The sequence below is a fragment of the Pseudorca crassidens genome, chromosome 10 (genome assembly GCF_039906515.1).
Source record: "Pseudorca crassidens isolate mPseCra1 chromosome 10, mPseCra1.hap1, whole genome shotgun sequence".
Lineage (NCBI taxonomy): Eukaryota > Metazoa > Chordata > Mammalia > Artiodactyla > Delphinidae > Pseudorca > Pseudorca crassidens.
In genome coordinates this window covers 62,669,574-62,683,914 of record NC_090305.1, presented here as the reverse complement: position 1 = coordinate 62,683,914, position 14,341 = coordinate 62,669,574, and the positions used below count along the sequence as shown (strand labels likewise).

At 41.8% G+C, this 14,341-nt stretch overlaps 1 protein-coding gene and 1 long non-coding RNA gene across 6 annotated transcripts in view; one reads left to right on the top strand and one right to left on the bottom strand.

The window, feature by feature from the left end:
* Positions 1-6,717, top strand: part of MYRIP (myosin VIIA and Rab interacting protein) — a 221,280-nt gene extending 214,563 nt beyond the window's left edge. For all 4 annotated transcript variants that reach the window (XM_067754015.1, XM_067754014.1, XM_067754012.1 and 1 more), the window contains exons 16-17: positions 461-579; positions 4,566-6,717. In XM_067754015.1, coding sequence (XP_067610116.1) covers positions 461-579; positions 4,566-4,598 — 152 coding nt within the window. In that variant the 3' untranslated portion in view covers positions 4,599-6,717. The remainder of the gene's footprint in view (positions 1-460; positions 580-4,565) is intronic.
* LOC137232318 (uncharacterized) overlaps positions 1-14,341 on the bottom strand; it is a 557,085-nt gene that overhangs the window by 426,068 nt on the left and 116,676 nt on the right. The gene's annotated exons all lie outside the window — the stretch shown is intronic.

Genomic DNA, 14,341 nt, shown 5'->3' with positions numbered 1-14,341 from the left:
TCCCATGGTGTCTGGAGTAGTGTCTGATAAACACATTAATATCCCTGCAGCAAAGCGTGACAACGTTCATGCTCCATGAGAGGGACAATGACTTGAAATGGCCACTTATTAGTTTAAGTCAGGTTTTGCCATCAGGCAATTTTGACTCCAAAGTTGTAAAGATTTGCTGTTTTTAGAGCCTTTTATATTTCAGAATTGCAAATAAGAGTTTGTAGACTGTATTGGATTATCTCCAAGCTACCTGTGCCTAGAAAGCCACCAATGATGCCTTGATTTATTTGGTCCACCAATAAATAAATAAATAAATAAACAGAACAAAAAGTTTCCACAGTCAGACCTATGGACCAGAATGAGATGCCAGTCTAGAACAAAAATCTGGGTAATCTGGACACCTGGTCTTTCTTCCTTAACCATCAGTCCAGCTTCTGGATAATACTTATTCCTATGTGTTTCCTTTTAGCTGAAAAAATTGAGGCATCTTCAGCGACCACCATTAAAACATTTAACCGCAACTTCATTCTCCAAGAGTCCTCGACAAACAGGACTAAAGAAAGGAAAAGCACTACCAAGGATTTGATAGTAAGTCATCTCTCTCTTAATGACAATTACTGTCACTGTTGATGGCACCTCCATTCTGTAGCCCTTCTTTCTGTAGGTCCCCAGTCAGAGCCCCAAGAAGCATCCTTCCTGCATGGTCTCATGGCCTGTTGGTTGGGTGGTGGGGGTCCTTATATTGCTAACCTCTTGGGTATGTGGATACATCCTGTCAATTATATCTCCAGCTCCTTGTATGAACCAGATTTAATATAAGAGAAATAAAAATATGTAGACAGAAATATAAGGTCTGATTGAGGTATAAGAGTTTTTATTCTGTTTTTGATTCATATTCACTCTTCCTTAAATTTCTTCTAAGCCATTAATTACTTGTGTTTCAGAAAAAATGTCAGCAGCTGCCCAAAAATGCGGCAAAGGAAGGGACAGTGGATAATTTGCATAAACCTGGAGATCATATAAGAGGGCTAAGGGATTATTACCCTAACACCAACATATGCTTCAGAATTTTGCAAATGCTTGATGCTGCTTATATGGGAGGTGAAGACCCAGCTAAACTGCCTCAGTGATACCAGTTATGCAGAGGGGGCAGACAATGGCTGGGTGACAAGATTGAAGCAACGAAAGGCAAAACTTATTCTGTTGCCTTTTATGCATCACCTGTCACTCCCTTCCCATTCCTCCCCCTCATGTCCCTGTGTCACGAGCACAGAAGCACCAGATAATGGCATAATGGTGGGCATGCCCTTTTGAATTACAAGTTACTGCATCTGTTAGGTACCATATGGCAACAGTGCTGCCCACTGCCTTTGCTTCATTGGCCAGCCGTTACGCCTGACCTTTCAAAGTCCAATTACCTGGCTCCTGGCTGTTACTTCAAAGAGCTAAAAAGAAGCATTATCACACTGAAAAGGCAGACCACTAGGGCCAGGGAAGGAGTCTGTTATAAATAAGATAGTTAAAAATAAATTACCTTAAGGGAAAGTGGAGGGTGGGGGGGAGGGATAAATTAGGAGTTTGGGATTAATTAATATATATAAAATAGATAACCAACAAAGACCTACTATATAGCACAGGGAACTATACTCAATATTTTGTTAACAACCTATAAGGGAAAAGAATCTGAAAAAGAATATATGTGTGTGTGTGTGTGTGTGTGTGTGTGTGTATGTATCTGAATCACTTTGCTGTACACCTGAAACTAACACAACATTGTAAATCAACTATACGTCAACAAAAATTTTAAAAATAAAAAAATTTTAAAGGATAAAGCTCCAGATACCCCTCTCTTAAAAAATAAAATAAAATAATAAATAAATTACCTTCCGTAGATGTAGAACATAGATCAGTGGTTGCCAGGGACTCTGGGGAGGGAGAATAGGAAGAAATGCTTAATGGGTAAGAGGTTTTACTTTAGAGTGATGGTATGTTTTGAAACTTGATAGAGGTGGTGGTTGCGCAACATTGTGAATGTACTAAATGCCACTGAATTGTTCATTTTTAAATGGTTAATTTTATGTTTTGTAAATTTCACCTCAATAAATTATTTCTTAAATAAATTAACTTTAAATAACACTGAGAGGTTAAAAATGAAAGAATAGACAACATTCTATGCTAAATAAATGCAAACAAAAAAGAAAAGGCAAGAATACTACTTTCAAACAAAGTAGAATTCAAGGCAAGAAGCACACAGTAGAAACAGGGAGGGAGGATGTTTTAGATACTGATAAAATAAAGTAAGTAAATCATGAGACTTTCTTGAATCGGCAAAACAATAGAGCAATGCAATCTAATGTGCCATGGCTGATGACTTTAAAATTCCCTTATCAGCCCTTGGAAGCCCAGTACACCAGAAATAAATACAAATTAGATAATTTGAATAGTGTAATTATTAAGCTTTAATTAAGAGGGACTTCCCTGATGGTCCACTGGTAAAGAATCCACCTTATGAAATAATGGAAATGTTCTATATCTGCAGTGCCCAATATGGTAGCCACCAGCCAGAAGTGGCTACTGAGCTTTTGAAATGTGGCTACTGCCTTGGAGGAACTGATTTTTAAATTTTATTTAATTTTAATTAATCTAGGGCTTCCCTGGTAGCGCAGTGGTTAAGAATCTGCCTGCCAATGCAGGGGACACGGGTTCGAGCCCGAGTCTGGGAAGATCCCACATGCTGCGGAGCAACTAAGCCCGTGAGCCACAACTACTGAGCCTGCGCTCTAGAGCCCACGAGCCACAACTACTGAGCCGTGTACCACAACTACTGAAGCCCACGTGCCTAGAGCCCGTGCTCCACAATAAGAGAAGCCACCGCAATAAGAAGGCTGTGCATCCCAACAAAGAGTAGCCCCTGCTCGCCACAACTAGAGAAAGCCTGCACGCAGCAACGAAGACCCAATGCAGCCAAAAATAAAATATAAATAAATTTTTTAAAAATTAATCTAAATGTAAACAGCCACTTGTGGCTAGTGTCTACCATATTGGATAAAGCAAATCTAGAAAATTAGAACAAAAGTTAAAATAGTCAGAAACCCTACTCAGAAGTTTTAAAGCATGTGCACCCACATACACAAGTATACACATACACACACACAACGTGCACATCTCATACATATTTCCAAGTAACTATTGGATTAAAGAAAAAAGCTAATCCACAGAGCATTACAAAATGAAGACATTACATATATCAAAACAAATGGGATACATACCGAACCACACTGAGTCAAATTCACAGTATTAAATCTTTTCTTCATTATTAAAGAAGGAAGAAGCAAAACAAGTGAACTAGACTTTGAATTTCAGACATCAAAGATAAATGCATAAACCAATTAAAACCAAAAAGCTATAGAAATGATCATAAATCCAAGAGCTTATTCTTTGGAAAAATAGAGAAATTTTTGTTAGCCAATTCAAGAAAAAAAACCCAAGAAATAAAAAAATAAGAGATGTGAATTTTTTATTTAAATATACAATGTGATGTAAATCTATGCTAATAAATTTTAAAGTCTTAGTTCTATTAAAATCAGAATAAATCAGAATATCAGTAAAAACTGACTTAAATAAAATTTTAAAATTTATTAAAACTTCAAAAAAGCTTCTCTGACCAAAAGGTTTTGCTGATTAATTTTTATGAGCTAATTCTCATGCAATATGAAATATTCCAGAGGATTAAAAAATTTCAAAACTAAAAGATTCAAGTTGTAAAACTGTTAAAACCCCAACAGCTAAAGGGCTGACAGGGCTGGTAAGTATGTACACATCTTACACACACAGGCACAAACAGACGCATACAAACCACAAACCAATAGTACTTCTTCAGAGAGATGAGGCATGCTAAATAAAAATCAGCAAACTAAATGCAGCAGTACATTAAATAATAAATTACCAGGTAAATTTTACAGGAATCCACCAATACCTTTAATATTGAGAAACTGATTAATAAATCCGACCAACAGTTCATTTCTTTCCAAATTAATTTATAGTTTAATGCAATTCTCATAAAATTCTCAGTGGGATTTTCTTGGAACTAAAGTTCATGTAAGAATAAATCAGAAAGAATAGACAAGAGCATTTTGCAAAATTAAAGTGATTTTCCTGCCAGATTTTAAAACCAATTAAAAGTTGTACAGAAACTGATGATTAATGAAATGGAATAGAAAGCTCAGAAATAGATACAGGCACATATGAAAATGTGTTATATGACTTTTTAAGCATTAGGAACCAGTAGAGGAGGTATAGATTATTTTTTTTAAAAACTCTGCTTGGGAAATTAGCCAACGGGATGCAGTGGGAAGGGAATCAATTTGCCTTATTCCATACACCAAAATGAATTTCAGATGGATTAAGAAGTACATGTAAGAAATGCATCACTTTTTGAATACTGTGAAATATTTCACCGGTCAATGGGCATGAATACCTTTTACAACATAAAAAAAGCAGCAGACGTTGTTGTTAATGGCCTCTCCTCACTTTCACCAAGTGACTGATTGCATCTGCTCATTTTCTCCCCTCAGGAGCCCACCCTGGAGTCTGCTGTGAGGTATTAGCACCATGGAACTCCACTGCCAGTGACCCACTGCCTCCGGCCGTACACGACAGTGCCTTGACCCAACAGCCATCGAATACTGTACGGATTTCCACCTGAGGAGAGGGCGTGGGGAGGCCACAGTGCACCCCTGCACAGGGCTGTCCTGATACCTCAGCCAGAAAGCAGACCCAGACTTCAGCATCAAGGTCTTGCCTACTCTCTGCCTTAGGCTCCCAGGAGAATCCAAGACAGAAAACCAAGACGCTGGCTTCCAACAGTAGAGCTCCAGTTCAAAAGATGCATCTTTTCCCTGTTCGCTTTGCTACTGCGTGTTGTCTTTAAGACCTTTTTTTTTTTCCTTTTTTAATCCCTTTGAATCAACTAGTATTACATGTCAACAATTTATCCCAAAATATATTGTTGGGGTCGGGGGATAGTGGAGTGAAGGGTATTAACATTTAACTCATCAGTTCTTATTAATCTCTCACAAGCATCTTTGTCCTACAAATGCTAAGGAGAAAAGTGAAAACCCCTGTAGTGAGCACTAGGGGCTGTCTAACTTGGGGAGCCCTCAACTCTCAAGGTGTCCCTCCAGCCACCTCCTTCCTGCTGGCTCCTAGCCCACCACACCACCAGTTCCTCCCATTGCTTTGCAGTCACAAGCCACAGGACCGAAAGCTCTGACTCACCCATGCTGGCCCACATCTATCTGAAACAATGTCTCATCGAGAATTCAGGGTTCTTCCTTGGACTCGCTGAGAGTTTCCTCGCTCTGAAGGGGGGAGAGGCTTGCAAAAGCCCACCACTGGCTTAACTTTAGCACTCTGTCTAGAATCAATAAGGTGTGGTTTAGCACTGACTGCATCTAAATGAGGTTTAGGTAACTGGATTATTGCAGGATATAGCCACACAAGGAAACGCCGTCCTCCAAAATTTATTTCCCAATAAATATTCAGCAGAAGTAGTAAAATGACCTTAAAGATAAAAATGGTTAAGACCTGAGAAAACTTGCATGTCTGAATAAAGCAAGGACAAATTGAATTCAACAGACGCAAGAGCTGACACTAACTCCACGTGTGTGGTAGCACATGCATGACTATTTTACAGTGTATTTATAAAAGCAAATGGAACTGGAATTTCACTCAATTAATTAAACATTAGCAACTTTTAAAAAATTTGCTCCTGATAAATTCTGAATCTGAGGAAGAAGGCAAAACATGGGAGGCAAGGGAATAGCATGACTGACGTATATTAAGTGACTGCTCTGAAGGAGGCAATGTTATTCTCATTTTAATCCTAATAGCAACCCTATTCAGTAGGTATCCCCACTTTTCAGATTTGGAGACTGAGGGCCAGAGTGATTAATTTGCCAAAGTCAGACCTTTAAGCTAATTATAACTCGAATGCCTGACAAAGCCTCATTCTGTGTTGTTTTCCACTTCTACTATCTTTTGCTGCTGTGCACATTTCCAGACCTGACTTGCGGCTGAAATGTGTGTTATGATCCATTCCTGATGGGGGTCTACCTATCTTCTGGTAATACTCCTTGCTGATGCTGTGTATGTGTTATCCAACAGAAATGACTCCTTTGAAATAAAGTAAATCTTTGGCTTTTTGTTCTGTTGGTGTTACTAAAAGCAAACAAATACAAAATTTAAAAACACAACAAAAAGATCTGAGTTCCAAATAGAGCGTTTTCTTTAAGAGGCATGAAAAGCAACTATTGTTGTGTTACAGTGTTAAAATACTCAGTTTTCTTTGACAAAAATGTGTACTGTGTAAGCCTTGCAAAAAAACAAAAAGAAGAAGAAGCCTGCTCTATGGCATTTGAATTTTTATAAAGGTTTCCTTGTGCCAAATAAGTGCAAAGATTTAATTTACTATTAAAATCCATAAGCATATGTTATAGTTCCAGATGAATTATTTTGTCATCAAGTGACTTTGATCTTCAGTGTCAATATTTATATTTAGATTAATTTTTATAAATGAAAATATTTTAATGGTTTGAGAAAATGAGGCCAATAGGACCATATCTTTGATGACTTCTGAAAGTATGCTTGCCTTCATGTTATATGCACATTGCCAAGAATTACTGTCAAGAGAAATGATAAAGAAGTAAAAGTCATTTACGGAAATAATGTCTGTGGGTGTGTGTGTTTTTATTTTGTTTGTTTTTGTTTTTGGTTAGAGAAGAGTGGGAGTGAAGAAGGGGTAGTCATTGGAGGGGCCAAGATTCAAAGCCATGGTTACCCCACACCCCATGTTCATTCCGGTTACACCACTCGCCTCTCCATTGCTTGTTCTACTGAGAACAGAATTTCCCAGGGCCACCTCCACTAAGTGGTCACTCAGGTAACACTAGCAGTTCTCAAAGCAGGGAGGAGGGGCAGTGTGATTTTGTGCCTCAGGGGACATTGTTGCAACTTGGTGGGGGCAGGGCATGCATATAGTGGATAGCGGCCAGGGATGCTGTTAAACATTCTACAGTGAGCAGGACAGCCCCCCACAGCAAAAGAGTTATCCAACTCAAAATGTCAGTGGTGCCAAGTTTGAGAACCCTGGGTGAGACCCTGGAGGGAAGCCTGGACATCAGTGGAAAAGCCCCTGCCCACCTCTGCAGGGACCACATAGCTGAGTGGCAAGCAAGGCAGCGACTCTCCCAGAGTCTTGCACAGGCTCAGAGGCAGTTGTTGGTCCTCTGAGGCTGGTCTGCCCAGACACTGGCCCCTGCCATCCCCAAATGGGACTAAGAACCAACCACTAAGCTGAAATGAATGAGGGAGTAAAAATATGAATAGAAGCCAAGAGCAGCAACACGGACAGACCTAGAGATTATCATACTAAGTGAAGTCAGAAAGACAAATATCATAAGGTATTACTTATATATGGAACCTAAAACAATGATACAAATTAACTTACTTAAAAAATAGAAACAGACTCACAGACATAGAAAACAAATTTATGGTTCCTGAAGGGGAAAGTGGGGAGGGATAAATTAGGAGTTTGGGATTAACAGATACACACCACTATATATAAAATCGATAAAGAACAAGAATTTACTGTATAATACAGGGAACTATATTCAATATCTTGTAATAACCTATAATGGAAAAGAATCTGAAGCTGTACACCTGAAAGTAACACAATATTGCAAGTCAACTATAGTTTAAAAAAAGAAGAAGAGGAAGAAGGAGGAGAAGAAGAAGGGAAAGAAGGGGAAGAAGGGGAGGAGGGGGAGGAAGAGGAGGAGGAGGAGGAAGAAGAGGAAGAAGAAGAAGAAGGAGAAAGAGAAGGAGAAGGAAAAGGAGAAGAAGAAGAAGAAGGAGAAGGAAAAGGAGAAGAAGAAGAAGAAGAAGAAGGAGAAGGAGAAGGAGAAGAAGTAGAAGGAGAAGGAGGAGAAGGAGAAAAAGCCAAGAGCCTCCTCTGCCTGATAGGCTAATGCAGTAATACTCAAGCTTGAGTGGGCATCAAAATCCCCTGCAAAAACACAGATCATGGGATAAATCCAGTCATCTCCGTCCTCAGTTTACCTCTGTCTACACTACCATTAATGTGCCTGGCACAATAACGTTTGCTAAACATTCATAACAAACAAGCTAACACTTAGGTTGGTGGGGCATTTCAGATGGGGCTGGCTGGGAGAACAACACTAGGAGACCCTCTGAGATCCTCTTCAGGCAACATTTCTGGACCAAGAATTCCTGACTTCTCTACCCACCCAACCCCCAGACCGTATTCCCATAGGACAGCAAGACATGGAAGACAGCCAAGAGGGTCCAGCCACACTCCAGTTACCCGAGCATTCAGTCTCCCTAACCCAGAAGCCCAAAAACCTTGTATTGAGCAGCCAATCTGCATCAACACTCCGAGTATTCAAGAGAACTGGTTTGGGTCAACAATTTGAGTGTCAAGAGTGATGGGCAGCTACACTCATAGAAAGTTTACAGCTCTTCTTGCTTCTGGGGTAAATAGGAACAGAGTAAAGACAGTATTTTCCCCTAAGAAATAGGTGCTTGATTTGCCATGACAAAAAAAAAAAAAAAAAAGTGACCCAATATTCACAGCATTTGAAGGCTGCCAGGAAACACTAGGCTCTACTCTTTGATATTCCACACACCAGCTCTGTGGCTTATCACCTCATCTGTAAAATGGGGTTAAAATATATTCCTCATGGTGTTGTTAAAACGTTCATTGAGGTAACACATGAGAAAACTCTCAGCAGAATGTTTGATAACTATGGGTCCTCAATACTGGTTTCCTCCTTTTTCTCTTGGAATAAGAAAATCATTCGAATATAAGCACCATGATTTATTTTGCCGAATGCTGTGCCTCAATTTTTGTACTCATAGTAGAAGAGATTATTGTGCTGCAAATATTCACTCCCTTAACCCCCTAACTCTGGGTGGAGTGCACTACCTCACCCCACTGACGTTGGGCTTGGCCATGTGACTTGCCTCATGGTTGGTGGAGCACACTTCTCTGTCTTCTGGCTGCTATTACAAAATATCAAAGACTGGGAAGTTTATAAACCACAAAAATTTATTTCTCACTGTTCTGGAGGCTGGGAGTCCAAGATCAGAGTGCCAGCACCGTCAGGTTGTGGTGGAAGCCTGTTGCAGACTTCTCACTGTGTCGCCACATGGCAAAGGATCTCTCTGGAGCCTCTTTTAAAAGTGCACTAATCCCAGTCATAAGGGTGGAGCCCTCCCGACCTAATCACCTCCCAAAGGCCTTGCCTCCTAATATCATCATTTTAGGGGTTAGGTTTCAAAGCATGAATTTTGAGGGGACACAAACATTCAGACCATAGCATTATCCAACCCTTGGTTTGGATCTGACCATGTAACTTGCTTTGGTTAATGAGATGTTAGAAAAAGAGCTACATAAGGGGCTTGAAATATATTTATGGAGTTGGGTTTGTCCACTTATATTTGCCGTTCACTATGAGCACAAGCCACAGGCAGCCCACTGGTCCAAGGAACAGACTCAGATCCAACCTACAGCCAAGCTGAGCTGAGCCCAGCAGAGATCATCAAAGCCACCCCAGCCAACCTGTAGACATGAGAGCAAGAATAAATCATTGTTCTTTTAAAACACTGAGTTTGGGAGTGGTTTATTATGCAGTAATAGCTAACTGATACACTACGTGAAAAATTAGTTTTATAACCTTAGATTAATCCTTGTGTTAGTGATGAAATGAAGATGAGTGAATATCAAAAGTAAAATCATGGGCTTCCCTGGTGGCGCAGTGGTTGAGAGTCCGCCTGCCGATGCAGGGGACACGAGTTCATGCCCCAGTCCGGGAAGATCCCACATGCCGCGGAGCGGCTGGGCCCGTGAGCCATGGCCGCTGAGCCTGCGTGTCCGGAGCCTGTGCTCCGCAACGGGAGAGGCCACAACAGTGAGAGGCCCTAGTACCGCGAAAAAAAAAAAAAAAAAAGTAAAATCACTTGCCAATATAAAAGATGTATAAGCAACTATTGAGCTACTTGCTTTGGACCTTCCATGATATATGAAACTTCTGTTACATTTTTTGGAAGGATCTCTCTCTCTCTCTCTCTCTCTCTCTCTCTCTCTGCGTGTGTGTGTGTGTGTGTGTGTGTGTGTGTGTGTGTGTGTGTGTGTGTTGATCTTTCACAAAGGGTCCTGTATTCATTGAAATTTTTAACAAAACTTTAAAGGACAGGAGGCATTTGGTGCGTTCCTTTAAAAATAACTTTCCAAATGACAGCCACTCTATTTTCTCCCAGGGGAAGTATTTCCCATACAAAATTTGCATTTTACAGAACAGTTGGTTGCGTGAGCCTTCTGTCTCTGTGATTGAGTTATAATTATGATAAAGTGCAGGTAAATGGAGTTGCATTTTAAAGAGCTTTCAAGGGACTGGAAAACTTTAATATCCACTTCAAATATTGGAAACCTCAAAGAAGTTATTCAGAAGGATCCAGTTGGGTAGAATCAAGTCCCCAAATATAGAAATATGTTTTATATCAAAGTTATCATGTTTGATAAAGATGAAAGATTAAAGGCAGTGCTTCTCAAACTTTAATGTGCAAATTCTGATTCAGCAGGCCTGGTGGGGCCCATGATGCTTCCAGATGATGCTGATGTGCTGGTCATACTTTGAATAGCATGGTTCGATAGAGTCCCTCAGAGCGTCCCCTGCAGAATTGAGGTCCAGGTACCCACAGCAGTAACCTGTTCATTAGTGCTTCTTTTGTGATTTTTCTCCCTTCATTCTCTCACATTCTCCCTCCCTCAGCATGTACTCTGGAGGTCACCTCCCAAATGAACTACTCAACACAGAATCTCCTTTGGGGAAACCCCAAACTAAGACATCCCCTGCACTGCATGTACATGTTTGATTATCTTTCTCCTGCATTGACCTGAAAGCTTCTTGAGGAAGTGGGCTCCATTCATCCCATGCAGAGCCTGGCACAGAACAGGTGCTTGAAAGAAATTTGGTTCACCTAGGCTGGCCATGGTGGTCCTAGCTTTAGACTATGGTTACCATGCCCAAGCGACTCAACTGAAGATGGTGCCCAACAGGCACCCACATGCCCATCCTGGGGTTTGGGGTGAGCATCCTCCCAACACTAAAGTGTATAGGAGGGATCTCAACACCAAGATGGAGAAGCAAAAGGCTCTCCCAAACCTCTACTTCACCCTCCCCTCTTTTCTAAAGACAGTGGAGCAACCCCAGGTGGCAGTGAACGGTCCAGGCACCTGCTGCCCAGAATCCAAAAGCACAAGCCCCTGTATCCACAGATACTCACGACCTGCAGGCCCCAGTGAGACACCAGTAACTTTGGCTTAGTTTAGCGAGTCTCTTAAAACACTGTCTCTAAGCTGTCCAAGAACTAACACAGAGTTCTTGGGTGCCATCACTCCTTCCTGCCATCACTGATAAGGCAGGGAAGATGCTGAGATGCTCACTTTTTTCACTGACTTCTTTGAACAAAACCCACGTGCTCAGCCGAGAACCATTTTTTCTCTGTGTGGATCTCTCTCCTTCATCCTTTGCCCATGAAAAGCCAGAACTTGGGGTACTCAAAGGTCAGAAGAGCAGTTTCCAAAGTGGGGTACAGACTACACAAGAGGTACAGAAGATGGTCCACTGAGGTCATGTGAAAGAACAATTAGTCCTTTCACTTATACTTATTTTTTATCTGGAAGTAAGATTTACCAATATTAAATATATGGATAGATGAAAGTACATGTAAGTAATTTATAAATGAATATGCATATTTTGGGGGTGCATTGTCAAACAGTTTTTACTGGTGGGATGTGTGGCCCAAAAAGTTTAAAGACCACCTACTAGTTAGAAAACCTCGTAAACTTCTGATGACTCAAATTCCCCCTCCAGCTAGTCCCCACCGTCACCCCTATCAGGGACAATGCTAACTCTCAAGATCAAACCCAGTGCTTAAAGGGCAGCTGCGAGAAGGGCAGAGGTGAGGAGGTTATCCAGAGAGACCCAATCTATTGGTTGAGCCCTGAAATGAGTGTTGATCCATCCCTTTAGGGAAAAGCTTTCTGTCAGTGTTGCCTGTTTCCCTTGCTCTCCTCCCCAGCACAGGGAGGAAATGTCTACTTACTACCCAGCTATCCTAACTGAACTTCTGAGAGACATCAAGTTATTGTTGCCTGGAAACAACCCAGTGGGCAGCCTTGAGGAGTGGGGATTTCCAATAAAGTTTCCTTGTGGCTCTTTGAAGTGGATAAAGTTAAATCTCTGCTTGTAGAGCCAGGTGAGCCAGGCTGTGAGCCAGGTGGACCAGGTAACAGCCCCCTCCTCTATCCAGCCTTGCCTTCCTTTGTATCATAGGGCCCAGAGCGAGCCAGCCAGGCAGGCACAGCAGTTTACAGACCCAGCAACCTAAGAGCCTCTGGGAAGTCTACTTGAGCAGGAAAAGTGCACCAAACACCCCCCACACTCCTGTCAACTCGTAAGATCTTCCATGACTCCAGGAGAGTCTGTCCTCTGCTGTCATCATAGCAAATCTGGGGAGTATGCCTTTGGCACCTCCCAGACAGTGCCACCAAGTTCACGGAGTTCTCAGCTTTGTACTTGCTCAGCGAGAGACAGGACTGGGGGCCTGGGGGCCTCAGACTGTGAGAGCTGCCTTCTCTTCCATGTACTGTGTATATCAAACAACAAGGGGCAGTGCTGGCCCAGGGCCAGGATATGCCCCAACCATGAGGTGCTAGGTGTCAAGGTGACAGGATGAAAAGTCATGTAATTGCTGTCCTCATTCACTGAACAATGTGGTAATTACTTAATTGAAGATGAAAGGACTATTTGCCGGCAGTGGTGGTGGTGTTTCCCATTTCACTTCTGTCTTCAACATGCCCTTTCTTTCTTCCCAGTAATGACAATAATTTGCACTTTCAAGACTGTCATTTCTGATTTATTCTTCCCTGCTATTTCATTCATTTCATGACAAACCAATGGGAAGTCAGAAAAAGATTTTCATCTTTAAAAGGAAAAGGCTGGACAAGTATTCTTTGCCCTGATAAATGCAGACCATGTGTCATGAATGCTCTACCACCGAAAACAGACTCTATGAATCAGTGCTTCCACCCTGTTTGTAATTTGGGTCTTTGTAGAACCATCCTGGTGATGAATGAGTTGCTGTCCTCAGTCTGGCAGAAGAGAGGTTCTTCTTTGTCTTTAAATGACACTGTTATTGTCTTTTCTGTGCCCAGTAGCCATTCTTCCTAATGACCCTGGTCTGTTGAAATTTTGACTGTCTGTGGTACAACAGCTCTGCTGATGCCACTTGGCCAGTTGTCAGCTTGGTGCCCATTGATCATTGAACTGTCTAATGACAAAGGAGTAAGTCACCCAGCCTTGACTTGAAGCAGTTAGGATTCTGTTCCCCTTGCCCCCACTCTGTCTTTGATTGCAGGGGAAAGTGGGCGTCCTGGCTAATGCTAAAAAGACAGATCTAAATGTGGTTGGAAAGTCTGTTCCAGGCATCGTCAGAGCTGGGCTGTAACGGTGGATAATTCTGGACCATAGCTCCTGGTAGGGCCCCATCTACCCTCTGTGGGTCACAAACCATTAAAACTAGGAACTTTCTCAACTCTGCATTTTCCCACATTATATTCAGTCCTCTGGAATGCTTCCCTCTCTGACTTTGAAAACTCCTACCCATCCTTTAAGAAGGCTCAGTTCAAAAGTCATGTCCTCTCTGATGGTTCCTGATCCCTCCCCAGCCCAGGAGAATCCTAGTGTAGCCCAGATGGTTGGAGGTAAGAGTAGGATCCATGCCACAAAAAATCTAGGTTCAAATCTATACTGCTTCAAACTGCTAATTCTATTTCCCTTAAAGCCCAAAGACTTTCCCAAAAGCCTGTGAATTTGTACTTATGGAGATCAACGGTTTTGTGTCCTTATTGCAGCCTCTGTTTTGTATTGCATCAATCCAGAAGGGAAGTTTAACCCTTTCACCATTTGCACTTAAAACAACAGCAACAACTAAGAGATCAACCAGCCCTGTAGTAGACCTCACTGAAGGGTTGATGGGCAGCAGGAGTTGGCAGAGGCTGGGAGTGGGGGAGAAGTCGGGGAGCAGGGGCATATAGCATATCACCTAGTAGCTGAAAATCTAATTTAGACCTTCCTGTTCCTCAAAAGTCTTTTTTCCAAACAATAGTGGGCTCCCCCCGCAGCTCCAGTCTCCTCCTGTGCCCCGACTCCTCGTCTTTGACCTACAGAATGGCGTGGCCAACTCCTAGGGCCTCTCTGATGCCCTG